A 21,713-nucleotide genomic window follows, 5' to 3' on the forward strand; every position below is an offset into this window, starting at 1 on the left:
AAGTTAAGAGAAATGAATATTGAGAAACACAAAAAAAAATTAAAAGAATTTAGAAATGATAAAAATCTTTAGAAGGATAGAAAAAAAAAAGGACAGGACTTTATTCACCTTAGAAAGTGGTTATAGATCGCATTTATGAATAAATTTTCCTTGTACCGGATTTAATCGAAGGGCAAAAAAGTTTTTTACAAATTGTTAGTATAAAAATCACATTATATTTTAGAATTAACTTAACCTTTTGTAAAATTTGCGTTAATTCTGGTAGTTATAATAAATAAATTTCATATTCCACAGATACAAAATTAAACATTTATCGATGAAATAAGAGTTATTATTATTAGAGATATAAAGGATTTCAAAAAATAAATATTTCATGAGATACTACATACCCTTAACTCTTCTCAATAATTTTTTTCTATTGATACACTTGTTCTAATACTGAATGATAAAATTCCGAATTCGAACTGAATTACGACAATGCCGACATAACATATTGCACCTCTACCTGCCAGTTTATTGGCCGATTTTAGTGAGTTACCCCCTATTTTTTTCCGCCCCCATTAAATGGACTAGAATGTGACAACGAGAGGGTTCAAAACGTCAACCCTACGAAATGATTTGCGTTGACCCCGTTTACATATGTTCTAACGATATTTGTCGGTAATCTAAAAATGAGCAACCTGTTTCCGCTTTCCGTGTCTCCTCGCTTTCGAATTTTTCGTCCTGATTTGAAATAAAAAATAAAAGGGTGAATTGGTCGAATGGAAATCGTTTTTTTCATATCACGGTCAATATTATAATTGAGGGATGATATTGAATCCAATATGTCAACGCTATTGACAATTATTAAAAATGTTTTTTACTAGTTTTCAAACAAATCGAAGAACTTTATATTTCAAACACGATATTATAAAATTCCAAAGAGATATTCCATAAATTTGAATAAAATCTTTTTATAGCACACCCAAACTATATATTAATAATTTATTTCAGTGAAATACGCAGACGGTCCTGTACAATTTAATATTTTAGCACAAAATTGCGCGAAGAAAATAATTTGAATTGTTCTAAAAGTTCCATTTAGATCCCTGTACAATCAGTTATTATCTTCAATTAATTGACTAAAAATACTTCCATCGTCTAGCAAGTTTTGGTCTCTTTTTGGACCACCATTAGATACTGAAGACTGATTTTTTAACCAAATGGTTAGCTGGATAACGAATTTTTAGACCGAAATTCATCTCCAAATCACTTGGAAAGTACCTAATAAACATATGTGACCAGAAGTTTTCGAAATTTGAATCTCTTTAGAAAGCAAGTTATGGTCTTAACCTTTTTGGACCACCCTTAGGTACTGAAGACTGATCTTGAAGAACTTTTTGACCAAATGGTCTCACCAGATGATATTTTGTTGAAATAATGAACCCAGGGGATCTGGCAAGTCTTGAGAAGATTCTAGAATTGGTACCAATTGTATGCACGTAGAAAAAAACTATTTTGGACTAAATTCATTGAATGATTTGGTCTGAATGGATTGCAAAAATTTTAAAATGAAAGAGAAACATTCCATGTCTAATACAGTCCGAAAGATTCGTAATTATACCATATAAGAAGTGTGGGATATCAAGAAACGTCATTAACTTTGTTATGTCTTCTGACATGTCATTGTCGTGACAAAAACCACTTTGAGATGATGAGCATGGTAGAGAAAGACAACTGCAGAGTTGTAGTAGAAACTGGGGTATAAAACAATGGGAAATAAAAAAATTTGACGTATTTTTGGATCAGGACAATGAGATGCAGAATCTTGTACAAAATATTTTTGAGTTATAGCTGCGGAATGACTGAAAATCCCAAGCATTTTCATCATTTATTACCAAAACTCTTTTGTGGTCAATCTAGTGCTACTAGTCAGAGCTGTAGTCTTGGAAATATGTGGAAATTAACATCAAAACTATAGAAAGGATGAGGAAAAACTCATTTTTTGTTAGCCTCACTTTTTTTAACATATTCTAACAACAAAGCTTATGAAATTGTATTAAACATACTGTATAAAAAGCAAACTTTTGGGTGTGTTGATTATGACTACAGGGGTTGTTATTTAAGTTTTAAGATATCAATAAACTTTTGTATGATTGTGAACCTCCAAAACATATGATTTGAACGCTTCAAAAATGATTCGTCTTCTACAAATGATTCCCTGACTTTTCGAACACTTCCGGTAAACAAATGCTGGTTTAACATTAAGAATTGACAGTTCTACGTTGTTTTAACGGACCGGTGACGATTTGACACCCAATATTAAATGTATACGAGTGGAATTAATGCCCAATTTCACTGTATGTCAAATGCAAAATGCAAAAATCGATGAATTTTCGCAATTTTCTCAATTTTTAAATGAACTATAGCTGTTAATATTATAGTGCCACCTGGTATATATGAGATCACCCTTATTACTTAAAAAATCATATGATTTAATCGAAATTCTCATCTAAAACCGACGAAATTCCGGTTAAAAGTCAGGTGTAAGTTGAAAACGAATTTAGCCATCTGTTTCTTATCCATCTCAATCAGAACGAATATTAAAGAGGTCGTAGCGGCTAATGGGATAAAAACAAAAGCTTACACCATATGTCGTGCACTACTGGAACGGTGAAAAATCTATAAAACACTCGGTATGTGCTTCAAAAAAAATACAATAAACGTTCGGTATTTAAAGAAGTAGTGGGGTCGATAAATATGAACTTTAATACAATGCTTATGTATACAATGTGATCAAATAATATATTTTAATAAAAATCTCTTGAATCCTTTTCAAAATAAGGTCCTTTCGAGATTAATTCAATGTTTCATAGCCTCGATTTGAAGGTATCTGAAGCGTACTAATTTTTATGGCTATGACACTTTCTTCGAAGCGGAATTTTGAGTTTCTAAAAAGAAAAAGTCGCAGGAAACTAAATCTGTCGATTAGGATTACTAAACGATGACTTTTGATTCGTGTTTGGCCACATTATCATGGTAATTACCTGTTCAAAAATCTAGTTGTTTATGACAAATTATCTGAAATGGACGTTTCTCGACCACATCAACTGTCGTCATTTCTACAACTTTTTGACCTACCCCGTAGCTGTGATTCTACGGGAAATACAACGTTCCAAGCAAGTCAATATCGATAGACAAATTTTTCGCATAGAAAACAAACCGATAACGATTTAATCGTTTTGTTTCAAATAACAAATTTGATGAAACCTCGTATTGGAACAAAAAATAGATTTGGGCTTTAACAAGATTATTTACGATGACGTTTCGTCGATTAGTGTCAAAAGTCGAACCAATAGAAGAGATAAAGACTTTCTGTACAGTACCACCGACTTGCAATACACCAATATCCTTTTTAGAGGGTACTTACTGGAAAAAAATTATTCGATGGTTAGATCAAAGCACTTGCAGATGATAGACGTCATGGAATTCATATGTACTTTAACTGCGTTCTTCTCCGGAAGGTTCTAAAGGACTCTTGGAAGACATGTAGTAGAATCCTTCAAACTCAAGGAGATTCCTTGGTTTGGTAGACAAAAAAGATCTGTCCAATCAGTACTCATTCTTTCTATAGTTCCATAGAAATATTTTCTTTTGAAACATCGTTTTGGCATTGTCTTGGAATCATCTTTCACCTCCATCGTTCAACTGTATCTAAAGCTCTTTTCTGAGGACATTAGGTATTCATATTGGATCTAGGTTTGGCACTGATAAAGGAACAATTTTCCTCTGCATGGCTGAAAAAAGTCTTGACGAAACCAACATTGGAAAGTGTAGTAGATTTTTTCTATTTAAGTAAGCGTGTAGACGTGAACGGATACACCAGGATACAGGACAAGAAATCTGCAACACCGACCATCGACGTGGTGGAATTTAGAGGGTTTCAACTAAGATCGATGGAGGAATTGGCGATGAAATTGAGTTTCTGGAAGTATGCTGTAACTAGCCGTTGAAGGTGAGATAGGGAAGTTTCTTCTTAAAGGGAACAGGCTGTATCGTATTCATTATTCATATTGAGTCTAGGTTTGGTCCTGATAAAGGAACAATTTTCCTCTGTATGGCTGGAATTGCTGAAACTTACAACACCGACGATCGACGTGGTGGAATTTAGAGGATTTCAATTAATGGCGATGGAGAAATTTGCGAGGAAGTTGTAGTGATCAAGGGGGTTGAACTTGGACATCATTTAAATGGAGTTATGTCAAAGGATGTTTCTAGATATGAGGCAATTATAACTTGAGAATGGAGATACGTATGAATTGAGTTCGTCGGAGTATTTTGATGAAACAGACTCGCTTCTTTATTCTTTCCAGAGTATAGTTAACAGCAACTGTCCAATTTAGAGTGAATCTCACTTCTAAATAGACGCATCTTGAGTTAAGTTTGCATGTATTTGGACCTTCTCCAAAAGGTATCGAATGGGGCTAGTATGGAGCCTTGTTGAACACCACTAAGGGTAGTAAATAGTTAAGATAAACAATCACTAACTTTGACACTAACGGAATCCATAAAAAATTGATATTAGAAGTATATTTAATTAAAAAAATTGTTGTCTAAATTATAATCATCAATTTTCGTCGCCCTCGTCCCAATAAATTCTGTTTCATTTTTTTTTATTAATATAGTGAGAGGAGACATGATGGATTCATCAATCCGAACCCCGCATACAAACTTACGTCACAGTTAAGGGCTTTTAAAGGGCGATTTTACTCATTTAAGGGTTATACTATCAGTTTTCATTCGGCGAAAGCACAGCTGGAATTAATCGGATTTATTATAGGCCCTATTGATATCGTCACCTATTGTAAAAGTCAATGGAATACAATAGCCTTCTCTACGGCCCATATTACATTTATTTTGTGTTGTTAATGGTTTCTTTTTCTCGTATATATATATATGTACATTTGTGATAGGCGTGTGTCGAACCGTTTTGCTTATTTTTTATGGTCGTCTACCAACCGGGACGTGTTGAGGTTGTGTACATGATAATTCAATCATCTTTATATTAATATACACGGTGAATGAGAAATTTTAAGTAAGCGACTGCATTTTTGGTCATACGTTGATGTACCATCACTTTCCAGCTTGATTGTAATTCGTTTTTGACCAAACCATGGAATTTGGTTAATAACTTTAGCTCTATGCGACTTTGAAACACTTTGAAACAAATTCGCTTCGGGAAACACATTTGAACCCATGAAAAGTATATTATTGTAGACGCTTACAACAAGTGTAAGGAAAATTGAATGGAACCTGATCTAGAGATAGCTAAAGACGACGCTGCGTTGTTTGGTACGTTTTCAGCGAATTTGTAAACATGGAAAAAATTAATCATTGTTATATGATACAATATTTTCATTCGAAAGGCTTTAGTCCAACCAATGTAGAAACTGAAGAATATTGGATAGCAAAGTTTAAGCGAGACTGTAAGTTCTGTGTAGACCAGCAACCCTGCATCATACTGGTCGACCAAATGAGGTGACGACTCCAGAAATGTTGTAGGAAATCCTCTAAATGGTACTGGATGATCGACCACTGAAACTGGCATTGGACAGCAGAGTTTAAACGAGGTATTACGACATGCGAAGACCTGCATCGTACTGGTCGATCAAATGAGGTTAAGAGTCAAGAAATGTTGAAGAAAATGGACTAAATGGTACTGGATAATCGACCACTGAAACTGGCATTGGGTAATAGACTTCAAATGAGATTTTACAACCTGCGAAGACCTGCATCATACTGGTCGATCAAATGAGGTGACGACTCCAGGAATATTGAAGGAAATCCACTAAATGGTACTGGATAATCGACCACTGAAAGTGGCATTGCATAGTAGAGTTTAAACGAGATTTTACGACCTGCGAAGACCTGCATCGTACTGGTCGATCAAATGAGGTGACGACTCCAGGAATATTGAAGGAAATCCACTAAATGGTACTGGATAATCGACCACTGAAACTGGCATTGGGTAATAGAGTTCAAATGAGATTTTACAACCTGCGAAGACCTATATCATACTAGTCGATCAAATGAGGTGACGACTCCAGGAATATTGAAGGAAATCCACTAAATGGTACTGGATAATCGACCACTGAAAGTGGCATTGCATAGTAGAGTTTAAACGAGATTTTACGACCTGCGAAGACCTGCATCGTACTGGTCGATCAAATGAGGTTAAGAGTCAAGAAATGTTAAATAAAATGGACTAAATGGTACTGGATGATCGACCACTGGATAGCAAAGTTTAAACGAGACTGTAAGTTCTGTGAAAACCAGCAACCCTGCATCGGACTGGTCGACCAAATGAGGCGACGACTCCAGAAATATTGAAGAAAATACTGAAGTGGTACTGGATGATCGCTAAAAGCAGCTGAAGGGCTTAAGAAAATTTGTACTACAAAGTTTTTTTCGTTGCCCTGCATTTGACAATCTGCTTGGAATGGCTAAACTTTGACAAAACAAGGAGATGATTAAAAGATCTTGAAGTAAATAATATAATTTCTCAATTTTTCTAAAAATTCTGTTTTCATTAGAAATTAAATAATTTTAGGCGAAATATCCGTTGATCCGATCTAACATAATTCAGTTAGACGATACGGAAGGTTGCTCTTCCGTTGGTTTTTTCGAAATAGTGAACAGGTGCCCTCTTACACGCTTTATAATGTTGAAATCATAAGGCACGAAATTAAATTAATTTGTCCAACGTCTGCTTTATTAGTCGTGAGAATTTTACTTTGTTTATCGGAATTTTTCAACTTCAATTGGATACTGTTGAAAATAGGCAATTACGTCAAAATAAAGATCAAGTATTCTATGTAATATGAAGAAGAAAAAAAACGAAAAGCTGATAAAAATAGTAAAAAGAAAAGAAATAGAATGAAAAAAATGGTATAGAAAAGGTTTTGAAACAACTGTTAGATATATATACAGTTATTCTGGATCAAATTGATCTACATACAAAAAATATAGTTTTGACATATTCTATATACTGCAGAAGATATTTAGTAGCAAGTTTTCAGAATATATAGACTTCCTACACCTGAATCTTCCACTGTTGCCTCAATAACTCTCAGAATCTGCAGTTGTCATCTTCTACCATGACTAACTTCTAAAGATCTATCAGAAAACCTACCACCAGTTTAATATTCTTTCTGGACATCTTCTTCGTAGCTTACAAATTTTCTGGAGTACACCTGATTCTTCAGTTATTTTTCAGTTTGATAGGTTTTTTATTCAAAATACGAAGTCGTTTAACTTTTTCTGGAAAAACTATCTGCTTCCTCATTGTCTGGTACATCCTGGTGGCTGGTAGGATTAGATAGGGATATTCCTGTAGGACCTAGGTTTGAATTGACTTATCCTAACCTAACTTAACCTATACTGTCACTACAATTAGGAATATATCATTGATATAGTATAAAATCCACTTAAAACTTAATTTGGATACAAATAAATATCTCACAAGCTTTTAGTAGCTTTCGAAACATCAGAATAATGTAAAAGTTTGCAATAAATAGAATAATTTCATAAATATGCACTATTTTCCTTCTCAGTTCACTAGAATAACATAAAGGGATTAAATAAATTCAATAATTGAATAAATTGTATCTTATTGTCTTATACAGTTTAATAATTTAATCTCGAAAATTATTGGTAATGTTGTGTGTACAAGAAGTGTTGATCAGACTATTAAATTGGATGTTTTTGGAGGGAAAAGCTTATGTAGTAGCGGCATTAAACGAAGATTTTAAATTCTCAAAATATAACGATGAATTGAAACAACAAATTATAGTTTAAGAAAATAACAGAATCCCTTTTACCCCAAACGATAAGTCTCCCTCAACTTAAGCTTCGTCATCGAGGATTATAGGTTTTTTTTGTCACGTGACTTTATCGGCCTCGAAAGATTACAATTATTGTCGAACATATTCATCCACCCCGAATGGAGTTGTCGCTACGTCAAACGCCAAACTTTATTTATGATATTTGTTATGAGCAATACGAAAATTGTGACCGAGAACCCCCTTAACCCTAGCCGAGGTGTTTATGAAACGGGAGCAGCTGTTAACACACCCTCCTTACATACAGATAAAAAGTTTCGAATACATTTATATGAGAAATATTTATTTATATACGATGATGGTTATTGTATATTAAGAAACTGTGGATTTAGCGTTATTACAAGGTGGACGTGTCCTAGATCGTCCTGCTACATTTACCAAAAGGCTTAACGTTACGCGCCATCTCTTAAGTAAGTATCCTTTCTACATCATCTTCATTTATTTCCATAAATTCACAATCAGTGTAGACCACAAATTACTATTTTGGTCCTGGACTTCTAAAAGGACTTGTATGACCACGCACCAATTTTTAGCTGCTGGGAATCATTAGAAAATGACTTTTTCAAAAAACATTTTTATAAGAACCCTTTTTTTAATAAAGATTTCAGGTAATTCCGCAACCAGATCAGTAATGAGGTCCTGATCAGGTTTTTCTTATATCGTCATTATCATACAGGGTTCTGATCAGGATTTGATTGCTTTGATCTGCTCTAATCACATATTCCTGATTAGTTCTCCTTCTGGTTGAGCAGGTGATCCTTAGAGATGCCATGCATGGACATGACCAGAAAAACCTGAAGAAAAATTATCATCTTCAAACAGGTTAACCTACAAAAAGCCTAGAAACGTCTCCTTCAGGATAATCTGATAAGAAATAGTCTTTATTTTAGCAAGGTGATCCTGACATATTCCTCCAACTTAATGTATGTGGACCTCGACTGGTTTGCCCTAATCAAGTTAACCAATTTTTTTTTCAAAAAAATTGTCCAAAGGATTCTACAAAAGGATCAATAGCAATTATGAACTTTCACTATGATCCGACACCTAAAAAAGATTCCACGGAGTGTCAAAGAAGCGAAGGTCACGAACGGCTACAATTTTTCGTAGTTGGTTAAAAAAATTATCGAAAAAGGCTCGGAAACATCAGTTGAGTTAAAATCTTGCTTCATAAAAATGCTTCAATCAACACTGCATTGCTTTCCAAGGCTACTGTATACGACTGAGGTTTCACAGATAACAAACAGCCACCGTATAGCACCGATCTATTCTCGTACGACTATTTTTTTTTGTTCGTAAACATAGTGGTATGTAATTTTAATCAGACGATTTGGAAAGTGTGTAAAAATATTGAAAAATAATAACCTAGACTTTCTTTCTCAAATTTCCTCATGAGGTCGTGAGTAATTAAATAGAAGATCCTCTAGTTCTTTAGATTCGTATAGATTTGAAAAACTCGGTAAACAAGAAGAGAATTCGCCCAAATTCATTCATACCAATTGAGTTCTTGATATTTATGTATATCTAATTAAATTATGAAATCTTCTAGAACACGCGACTTGAAACAGCTTTTTTTATGTTAATGATAGAACAGGAAGGCGATGACCACATCCGGCCAGATGTCGCGTCTGACTCCACTTGACAGGGTAATAGATTGATTGAATTAAGGGTGATTTACTCAAACGTACAAACTGATTGTTTAAATGCTCAGTGATTTCTTCGGTGCAGATTTTTTTAATACCAAATTCAAAATTAACAGTTTTATTTTTAATGGCGTGCCTTAATCAAGTTTGTTTTGTGAACTGGTGATGATAATTGATCATGAGGACATCAAGTTCATTTGATTTCGAGGCTTCTATTGAGAAACTGGAGGATCAAACCAACTGGTCGCGTTGGAAAAAGCACCAAAAGGTTTTGGATATCGGAAATAGCAAGCTGACATTCTCTGCAGGAGGCTGTGGATTTTGAGCAAACCTTCAGCCGTATTGCTTGATTTGAAACAGTGTTGAATCTGGCTGTCGCTGAAAGGTACGATTTGCTTTTTTGTATGGATATGTTTATGAATCAACCACCTGAGTTTTAATATGGAAGTGGTCAAGTATGTAAACTGGATTGAAGCAGTTACCCCGCTGATGGAACCAAAGGTTAGTCCAGTTCATGGAATTTAGAAACATTGTGGTAAGTGTTGCAGATCCCTGTCTTTTCGTCAAGAAGTTCACCAATGTCCCATGGTTGCCATCTATGTTGATGATTGCTTGGAGATAGATCTAAGATAGACCAGTTTTTGTCAAAATTAAAAACAATTGGCGCTTTGGATACGTTTCTTGGAATGCGACTAGAAGTCCAAACTAATGGTTCCATATTCTTGCACCAAACGCATTTTAACGAGGTTCAACATGACGGATTCAAATCCTATAAAGACACCAATCGTTTCGTAGACCACCTATGGAGAGGAAATTGCCCTATATACAAGCTGTGGGAAGCCTGATCTATTTGGTTATCTATGAATACTCGTTCTAAATTATCATATGTTGTTAGTATAGTTTCAAAGGTGTTGTACTTTGGAGGTGTAGTCTTGGAGTTGAAGTGTTTCAATGATTATGCCAACGAGACACGACGCTCAAGATCTGGATTTGTTGCTACTTGTGGTGGAGCTGCCGTGACTTGGATGAGTCATAGAGGTTCTGCTCCTGCGATCTAATAGGAAATCTATTTGAGTGTTGAGTTTTGGGGAAGGTGTTGGACTTTCACCTTCGATTTTCCAATGACGGAAAACTCAAATCGAACACACCATTTCTTGTATATTCATTCTTAAACGCTTCTTCATGGCAAGTAGTTCTATCCTAGTGGGCTTGAAAATCTGGTTCCAGCGTCAACTATTTTATGTTATTTGGTGGATTGCATTTCAAAATATTACTTTCTGGTAGTAGTGAAAGCCTTTTTCTATGGTTATACCATCAATTATATCATCATCGGGGAAATTTCCTGATGATATGTACTTCCTCAAAGAGCCTCTTGCTTCATAAGTGATTTCGCTACAATATTTTAAGGATACAACCCCAGTTTCTATCATCCATGTTTAGAGTTAGATCATTTTGAAAAAGGAATTCCTTTTGTAGTAAATTTGAAGCAGAGATTCCTGTAGAATGATTTCAACCCCAAGAATCGATGACAATGAGTCTCTTATACAATGGAAAAGAGAATTAATTTAATAATCCACGATAGTAGATGTGTTTTTTCATAGTATTTACTCTAAGTAACCAGAAAATTGAATTTTAAAAAGTTATTTCTGTTTCTTACCAGTTTCTCTATCAGATCTTGCATCTGTTGAATCGGCAATAAGATCTTGAAGACACAAAGGCTCTTTTGGTAATAAAATTAATTCCGTATTGACTGGTAAATCTTTAATTGTTTGGTACCATAACTGGAAAATAGAAAAAAATTACGTTATCATTCAGAATTTTGACTCCAAAGAAATATAACTTCAAAAAATTACGTGATTACAGACATTTATTGTGAAAAAAAAACAATAAGTGTCTTTAAATTTGGTCTAACGAAAATTGAAGCTGCATCAGATAGTACAAATATAAGTTGGAGATGTATCTAAGACTCAAAACTCAATTTGGACATAATCCAGCGAACTAAACAAGAAAAAATTGATAGAATATCTTCACAAACAATGAAGAGGCTTTATTAGAGACAGAAAACGTTACAAGGTTTGTAAGGTTTCGAAGCCAGAGATGTTTAGAAGATATTCATGGATCTCCAAAAAAATTTCCATTAAGATCAATGAACTTTTACATGCGTTTCAACTAATCCCTTCCCGATTGAGGTACTTCCAGAACCTATGATCAACCTCTTCTTTAGATGTAGATCTGTGGGAATAAGAAAAAATCATTGGGTACCAAACAAGGACTGTACGGTGGATGATCTATCAATTCGATGTTTTGACTGTTCAAAACAGTTTTTGTTTGAACTGATGTGTTAGAGCTCGTATCTTCGTCAAACTTTATGATGTCAGATTTAGCATATTCAAACGTTGCCAAAAAACAAAGCGACTATTTGCTTCGAAGCTCTTCGTGTTCGTTGGATTCGTCTCGTCTTGGATTGTTGTTTACCACAAGTTGAAGCGAATTGGTTCAATCAACGCACGTCAAACTTTATAATTTCAGATTTGGCATATTCAAAGGTTGCCAAAAAAAACGACTATTTGCTTCGAAGCTCTTCGTGCTCGTTGGATTCGGCTCGTCTTGTTTGTTGTTTACCACAAGTTGAAGCGAGTTGGTTCAATCAACGCACGTCAAACTTTATAATGTCAGATTTGGCATATTCAAACGTTGCCAAAAAAACAAAGCGACTATTTGCTTCGAAGTTCTTCGTGCTCGTTGGATTCGGCTCGTCTTGGATTATTGTTTGCCAAAAGTTGAAGCGAGTTGGTTTAATCAACGCACGTCAAACTTTATAATGTCAGATTTGGCATATTCAAACGTTGCCAAAAAAACAAAACGACTATTTGCTTCGAAGCTCTTCGTTTTCGTTGGATTCGGCTCGTCTTGGATTATTGTTTACCAAAAGTTGAAGCGAGTTGGTTTAATCAACGCACGTCAAACTTTATAATGTCAGATTTGGCATATTCAAACGTTGCCAAAAAAACAAAACGACTATTTGCTTCAAAGCTCTTCGTTTTCGTTGGATTCGGCTCGTCTTGGATTATTGTTTACCAAAAGTTGAAGCGAGTTGGTTTAATCAACGCACGTCAAACTTTATAATGTCAGATTTGGCATATTCAAACGTTGCCAAAAAAACAAAACGACTATTTGCTTCAAAGCTCTTCGTTTTCGTTGGATTCGGCTCGTCTTGGATTATTGTATACCAAAAGTTGAAGCGAGTTGGTTTAATCAACGCACGTCAAACTTTATAATTTCAGATTTGGCATATTCAAACGTTGCCAAAAAAACAAAACGACTATTTGCTTCGAAGCTCTTCGTGCTCGTTGGATTCGGCTCGTCTTGTTTGTTGTTTACCACAAGTTGAAGCGAGTTGGTTCAATCAACGCACGTCAAACTTTATAATGTCAGATTTGGCATATTCAAACGTTGCCAAAAAAACAAATCGACTATTTGCTTCAAAGCTCTTCGTGCTCGTTGGATTCGGCTCGTCTTGTTTGTTGTTTACCAAAAGTTGAAGCGAGTTGGTTTAATCAATGCACGTCAAACTTTATGATGTCAGATTCGGCATATTCAAATGATGCCATATCTAAAAACTTAACTACCAACCCTTCTAGTGATAGTAAAACCGCTAAATAAAACATAGCAAAGGTGTGGTATTGGGGTTGAAATGAAGAATAAACGTCCTAGAATACGAAAAAATAAAATCTGTTTTATACACAGCGTCAAGTTGATTAATTTCGCCTAAACAAACAGCTTATTCTTCAGATTTAATCCCCATTGATTATTTTCTATTTGGGATCAAATTTGGTTTCAATTCGTTGGTTTATAGAAACGTTAAATGTGAATATTTGTGAAATTTTTACTGTTTTCTCTTATAAACTTATAAATATTGATTTCCAGTTGATTATTTACCTGTCCGCCTTGCAGTAGATATTTCAAATTCGCTTCTTCTTGGTTAGTAGTACATTTGATCAGTTTTAACCAGTTCCTGTAATGCATGGAGCCATCCAACCATCCTTTACTTTCGTTTCCATCTACAACCTGAAATACAGAAAAAAATTATTGTTTTATGGGGTAATTTATGCCGTGTTGTTTGGTCTAATATAAAATTTTGAGAATATTTTTTGGAATCGTACGTGATTTATATTTTGTCCGAATCATAAAACTGTTTCGGGGACAATCAAATTTTGATGGGAATCGTTGGAATGATACGAATCAACAAGTTATTAAAAGATTTTCTAATATTAGGATTTTATTAGAAATTTTATTAAAACCCATAGGAGATCAGGAGAATTATTAAATTAATATAAATATGCACGGAAGCAGATTTAGTACAAAAGGTTGACACACAGATGGGGCTGCTTTTGTCAAATCCATATGACTCACAATCGGTAGATTCTAACCTTAAATGGAGATCAGATAGTTCGTGTGATTCACTTATTTAAAACATTTTTTATATATTTTGAATTGAATATGAAATTAAACTTTTTTTGTGGAATAAAAATGTTTTTTTGTACTCCCCCACGTTGCTCAAAATGCATTCTCATTCTCTGTTAGTTTGATTCACTCGTGGTCTTTCCTTTTATGTCCTTACGCGATTTATAATGACAGGATTAAGGATGAGGCCATTAGAGGTTAAGGGTAGTTACTTCTGACAATTAGAGTTGATTCAACACTCGCTCTTCGACCCTTGTTTCGCTTCGCTTTAACATCACCCCGATTTAATTGGTAAGGTGCTGAAGAAAATCCGGTTTCTATTAGAGATTTCGGAATATTATGTTTCTCTATTATCCTGCCAGGATGGCGGCGTATTGATTAATTGCGGTTGAAATGATTATCAATTAATTCAGTTTTTGCTTCATGTTTATTACGTTACAGATCAACAGATGACACTCCAAACCATCATCTTCATCCCTTCTTAATTGCCTTAGACAAAAGACGGTTTTTAGACCAGACTAATTTCAGTTTTTTCCTCTAAACCGTAGAACAAAACAGATTCTTCACCTTGCCAAACGCGTTTTCTATCTGTATTAAATTCTTGTAATATAAAGGTTGTCCCACGACGAGTTAAAACTATTTTTATATGGCAAAATACTTATAGTAAAATCATGAAAATTTCTACGTTCGGGTTTTCGTATACGATCTTTTTAACTAAAATATTTTCAAAGATCGACTTCCGGTTCTACAGGAAGTCGATTGTAATTTTGTTATTTTAGATATAACATCCTGTATATTAATACATTTTTGAAATAAACGTAAAATGTTAGTATACTTTTGTCTAAGAACTTTTTTCCAAAAATGCATACTTTTTGAGTTATTGATTTTTTTGTAAAAAATTTGACCGTTGCAAACCCTTATAAATTATTTTTTAGGAGGATACCCTTAAAAATATGAAAATGGTTTCCATTCGGATTCTTTTAGTCAGACGTATTTGAATCTATGTTGAAAATTTTTTCATTTTATACAGGGTATGTATAAAAAGTGTTAAAAATTTAACTTCATAAATATCAAATTTTTTAATTTATATAAATAGAACTACCCAGTTTTCTCTATTTTAATGCATTCAGGGATAAAAAATAATGCAAATTCATGTCTATATTGAATGTTTTCTGTAAATTTTTAGAGATGGCTCGTTCGATTAAGTAATTAGCAGCAAAAAACATTTATCATGTATTAAAAGCAAAATTACAGATTTAGGTTTAGAAAAGTAAACATGAATTTGCCTTATTTTTCATCTCTGAATGCATTAAAATAGAAAAAACCGGGTGGGCCTATTTAAAAAAATTGAGAAATTCGATATTTAAGAAGTTAAGCTTTGAACTCTTTTTATACACACCCTATATATAATGAAAACTTTTTCAACATAGATTCAAATATGTGTGACCTTGCTAAAAGCAAGCAAATAAAAGCCATTTTCATATTTCTAAGTTTATCTTCGTAAAAAAATAATTTATAAGGATTTGTAAATGTAAATTTTTTTACAAAAAAATTTGCATTTTTCGAAAAAAGCTCTTAAAAAAAAGTATACTAAAATTTTACCTAGATTCCAAAAATGTATTAATATACAAAGTTACAGTCGGCTTTCGGTAAAACCGGAAATCGGCTGTAACTTTGCTATTTTTAATAGAACATCCTGTTTATTAATACATTTGTGAAATGTACGTAAAATTTTAGTATACTTTTGTGTAAAAACTGTTTTCGAAAAATGCATACTTTTTGAGTTATTAATTTTTTTGTAAAAACTTATAGACAGACCCTCATAAATTATTTTTTGGCGAAGATGCCCTAAAAGATATGAAAATGGTTGCCTTATTTTTCACCCCTGATGTATTAAAATAGAAAAAACCGGGTGGTTTTATTTAAAAAAAATAAAGAAATTTGATATTTACGAAGTTAAGCTTTGAACTCTTTTTATACACACCCTATATGCAATGAAAACTTTTTCAACATAGTTTCGAATATATGTGACCTTGCTAAAAGTAAGCAGATAGAAACCATTTTCATATTTCTAAGGTTATCCTCGTAAAAAAATAATTTATAAGGGTTTGTAAAGGTCAATTTTTTTTACTAAAAAATGAAAAAGTATGCATTTTTCGAAAAAAATTTTTTGACAGAAGTATACTAAAATTTTACGTGAATTCCAAAAATGTATTAATATACAGAGTGTTCCATTTAAAATAACAAAGTTACAGTGGACTTCCGGTAGAACCGAAAATCGGCCATCTTTGCTAATAATCATGTTCTGTTTTTTATTTATTCTGCACGTTCTTCATTCACTTGCTAAAATTACTCTGTTATCGGCATATTTAATATTGTTAATTGCTTCTCTTATTCTAAACCATTTAATCGAAGTAAATATTGAATAAGAAGGATGATAGGTTAGTTTCCGAACATTCAGGTCATATCGTAATTTCCTAATATTGACCAAAACATCAATTTTAACTAATTGTGAGACATCTGTAGTGAAAGTGCGGAAACTATATGGATTTTTCGATTCTTACCATACACAACGCACACAGGTGGAATTAAATAACTTTTTAATAGCCCGCTAGATGTCGCCGAGTACAACTAATCTATTACTGAATTAAAAAAAAACAATATTTTTATCCAAGTTCATACGATTAATAGTTAATAGTTCAATTACGAGGGTCTTTGCGTTAGGGGTAGTAACATATAAATCATTTTGAATGAGATAAATGAAGGGCAGTAAAAAGTGTGGGTGTGTGTATGTCTTCGACACTCCGGGACAATTTCCAAATTTAATAATTGCACATCGTTTAGTACCTAACGTATTTAATGGTATCATTTAATTTGTACAAATTAAGGGCATTAATCATTCTATTTTTAAATTGTCAAATATTTATTTTGATTACGAATTTTGGATATTACATTTTTTTTCAAGTTTTAATGTTGTTTTGTTTTTAATTTTTTTCTTATCGTCCCTTTTGGTTCCTGTTCTAGTCAAAATTTCTTCTTGATCCCTTGATTGTTGGAAAATATAATTTTTCGTAGTTAAAGTCGCAATTTTTTATTAAAAATATCAAGTTCAAAATAGGGTGTACCATAAACGTTTGGATTGTTTTCTCAAAATCGCAATTTTTGATCTATAGCAATTCCAAAATTTGAAAATATTGAATTTTACATAACATAAGAAAAGAATTAACATTTAAGATAGAGGAAGCTTTTTCAAATGATCTCGAACTGCTAATAGAAAGAGAAAGTACATCGGTATACCATTCTCTATTCCATTAATATTAGGGTCTTAAGTTCATATATAAATGCTTCTAAATGTTCTGATTTTAGGTCTCTTCAGTTTTGAAATTAGTTTTTTAATAATTTTTGAGAGATTGATAAAAAAACAAAACAATTTATGAAACTGAATCTCTAAAAGCAGCGTAGCTCCGCTGAGATCTAGGTATTCGAGATCATCTCGCGTGGATTCGTGAAATAATGTAGAAGATAGAAAGATGTAGGATGTTGCTTTTTCCTAAAACGTGTACCAAGTATATAGTAGAAAATTAAGTTAATTACAAGTTATTAGAAAATTATGATAGAAATGTGACTTAGAATTAACAAAACAAGATAAATTGGAATTCCCTGGGTCAAGTATCGGTAAGTGAATGGTTTAAAGTTTATTGTTTTATTGAAATCAAAGGGGAAAATGACAAGGATCGAGCTTCTCCTCAGTCCAAAATATCTCGCGTGGGTTCGTGAAACAACGAAGAGGTAGAAAGATGTAGGATATTGCTTTTTCCTAAAACGTGTACCAAGTATATCGTAAAAAATTAAGTTAATTACAAGTTATTAGAAAATTAAGAAAATTATGATAGAAATGTGACTTAGAATTAACAAAACAAGATAAATTGGAATTCCGTGGGTCAAGTATCGGTAAGTGAATGGTTTAAAGTTTATTGTTTTATTGAAATCAAAGGGGAAAATGACAAGGATCGAGCTTCTCCTCAGTCCAAAATATCTCGCGTGGGTTCGGGAAACAACGAAGAGGTAGAAAGATGTAGGATATTGCTTTTTCCTAAAACGTGTACCAAGTATATCGTAAAAAATTAAGTTAATTACAAGTTATTAGAAAATTAAGAAAATTATGATAGAAATGTGACTTAGAATTAACAAAACAAGATAAATTGGAATTCCGTGGGTCAAGTATCGGTAAGTGAATGGTTTAAAGTTTGTTTTATTGAAATCAAAGGGAAAAATGACAAGGATCGAGCTTCTCCTCAGTCCAAAATATCTCGCGTGGGTTCGTGAAACAACGAAGAGGTAGAAAGATGTAGGATATTGCTTTTTCCTAAAACGTGTACCAAGTATATCGTAAAAAATTAAGTTAATTACAAGTCATTAGAAAATTAAGAAAATTATGATAGAAATGTGACTTAGAATTAACAAAACAAGATAAATTGGAATTCCGTGGGTCAAGTATCGGTAAGTGAATGGTTTAAAGTTTATTGTTTTATTGAAATCAAAGGGAAAAATGACAAGGATCGAGCTTCTCCTCAGTCCAAAATATCTCGCGTGGGTTCGTGAAACAACGAAGAGGTAGAAAGATGTAGGATATTGCTTTTTCCTAAAACGTGTACCAAGTATATCGTAAAAAATTAAGTTAATTACAAGTCATTAGAAAATTAAGAAAATTATGATAGAAATGTGACTTAGAATTAACAAAACAAGATAAATTGGAATTCCCTGGGTCAAGTATCGGTAAGTGAATGGTTTAAAGTTTATTGTTTTATTGAAATCAAAGGGAAAAATGACAAGGATCGAGCTTCTCCTCAGTCCAAAATATCTCGCGTGGGTTCGTGAAACAACGAAGAGGTAGAAAGATGTAGGATATTGCTTTTTCCTAAAACGTGTACCAAGTATATCGTAAAAAATTAAGTTAATTACAAGTCATTAGAAAATTAAGAAAATTATGATAGAAATGTGACTTAGAATTAACAAAACAAGATAAATTGGAATTCCCTGGGTCAAGTATCGGTAAGTGAATGGTTTAAAGTTTATTGTTTTATTGAAATCAAAGGGAAAAATGACAAGGATCGAGCTTCTCCTCAGTCCAAAATATCTCGCGTGGGTTCGTGAAACAACGAAGAGGTAGAAAGATGTAGGATATTGCTTTTTCCTAAAACGTGTACCAAGTATATCGTAAAAAATTAAGTTAATTACAAGTCATTAGAAAATTAAGAAAATTATGATAGAAATGTGACTTAGAATTAACAAAACAAGATAAATTGGAATTCCCTGGGTCAAGTATCGGTAAGTGAATGGTTTAAAGTTTATTGTTTTATTGAAATCAAAGGGAAAAATGACAAGGATCGAGCTTCTCCTCAGTCCAAAATATCTCGCGTGGGTTCGTGAAACAACGAAGAGGTAGAAAGATGTAGGATATTGCTTTTTCCTAAAACGTGTACCAAGTATATCGTAAAAAATTAAGTTAATTACAAGTTATTAGAAAATTAAGAAAATTATGATAGAAATGTGACTTAGAATTAACAAAACAAGATAAATTGGAATTCCGTGGGTCAAGTATCGGTAAGTAAATGGTTTAAAGTTTATTGTTTTATTGAAATCAAAGGGAAAAATGACAAGGATCGAGCTTCTCCTCAGTCCAAAATATCTCGCGTGGGTTCGTGAAAAAACGAAGAGGTAGAAAGATGTAGGATATTGCTTTTTCCTAAAACATGTACCAAGTATATCGTAAAAAATTAAGTTAATTACAAGTTATTAGAAAATTAAGAAAGATGTAGGATGCTTTTTTTCCTAAAACGTGTACCAAGTATATCGTAGAAAATTAAGTTAATTACTTGCTAATAGGACAGAAAGGTTCACCTGGAATCAACAAAATAAGGTAAATTGTAATTCGCTTTGTTAAGTCCCAGTCACCATTCCTCGTTTTTAATTTGTATTTACCGATATTATCACATCAATTTCTCACGATCTCCTTATTAAAAATCAACTCAATAATAAAAAAAATGATTTAAATTCATAACTACATCACGCATATTTATAACTAATAATATAAATGAAGGGATATTTCACTATTAAGTGGTTAAGGAATTGGTTTCTGTTGTGATCGTTTTATTTTACATAAATTAATCCCCGGTATGTCATTCGACAATTGACGTTTCGACAAAAGAAACAACGAAAACACGTTCAACGACAAACAAACTGGTTCTAAAACATCACCAGATCAAAATAACGTTATTTAAATATAATGAGGGATTATTTTTTTTTTCTCGCGTCATCTGTAGCGATATCACCGGGGGTTTTAACCCACCAGCGTTCTCGATATTTGTAATCACGCCACGTATATTTTCGTAGATATTAATTTACGTGTGAGCCCTGTATTACCTTAAGGAACCTTTCAAAATATTTATAATTCGTTCGATAAACATTTTTATAAAAAGGATTCGAATCCTTTTCTTACCTAAACGATGATATGAATTTGAACGGGTGCCTCATATTGGATTATAACTAATATTAAATGTTCCATTTGAATAATAATTTTTTTTTTCGGTCGAGAAATAAGTTATCATTTGTCGGTTTGACACCCTTATATAAAGAGAGACACCTTGATAATAAAAGGACTCCCATAGCGTTCGAAGGACTATAGGACATTGTAAAATCCTACCTACTGGGCTTAACATGCTATATTTTTGAGAGGTAACATTTTAATTTTTGTTCGAAATATCCTTAGGAATTTATCTGGTTTGAAAAGTTTTTGGAATTTTACATGGTTTTGTGTGAATTCAATAAGATATTTTCCAAAAATTTTACACAAAATCTCGTTAATAATAAACTAATTTAAATTTCGAAAACAAACATACAAAAAAATGATGACGATACTATATGAAAACGATAATAAAGATGTAAATAACAGAAATGATAAAGGATGTTAAAACGATGATAAGAAATGACACAAAAACAGGTTGGAACAAATTACTGAAGAAGAAATAAGAAGACAGCAAAAGACTAGAAACAGTGAAATAAAAATTGATGACAGGATAGTGGAAACTATAACTACAAGGACATGAAGAGATCTAAAGAAGAAGAAATTATTTAAAAACCAGAAATGTCGTTCAACCTCACCCTACATACATTTAATTATCTTTAATACACTCAAAGTTATTCTAAGATTGTTGATGTATTGAAGACAAATGGATGAGTTGTGATTTTTATTGGATCTGAACCAATCTAAACTCAGCCAGCTACCAAGCGATGGTAATTGAATACTAGTAACAAAATTTGATTAGATCCAAGTGATAAGTATTTACATTTGTAGTTAGTAATAACATTAATGATCGACTGAAGGGGGTTTTAATAAGGGGAGACGATTCTTTCGTAAAAAGATCGATTTTTAAATCGATTCCAATCGCAATCTGATGAATCGATTCATAAAAAAACGTCTAAAACTAGAAAAAATCGAAAAAAAATGTAAATATGATTAAATTATGAAAAACGTTTTTATTTATAGGAAGCGGTGCGTGTTACCAGCAATTGAAAAAAGCAAATAATTTTATGATTTTTCTCGAAACAGAATAAATCGAATGACGATGTTCAAATATCGTTCCAACGAATCGATATAGTACATTTAAAAAATCGATTTATTTAGTCAGTGGAATCGATTATTCGATTAAACGATGTCAAAATACGAAAT

The 21,713-nt window shown here is 32.9% G+C and overlaps 1 protein-coding gene across 2 annotated transcripts in view; it reads right to left on the minus strand.

Moving 5' to 3' along the window:
- The window catches only part of LOC130893298 (transcription factor hamlet-like), a 111,648-nt gene that overhangs the window by 13,373 nt on the left and 76,562 nt on the right, over positions 1-21,713 (minus strand). For both annotated transcript variants that reach the window (XM_057799281.1, XM_057799282.1), the window contains exons 3-4: positions 13,460-13,588; positions 11,178-11,301 (exon numbers count right to left, since the gene is read on the minus strand). In XM_057799281.1, the coding sequence (XP_057655264.1) occupies positions 11,178-11,301; positions 13,460-13,588 (253 nt within the window). The remainder of the gene's footprint in view (positions 1-11,177; positions 11,302-13,459; positions 13,589-21,713) is intronic.

Source organism: Diorhabda carinulata, chromosome 4, assembly GCF_026250575.1.
Source record: "Diorhabda carinulata isolate Delta chromosome 4, icDioCari1.1, whole genome shotgun sequence".
NCBI classification, from domain to species: Eukaryota; Metazoa; Arthropoda; class Insecta; order Coleoptera; family Chrysomelidae; genus Diorhabda; species Diorhabda carinulata.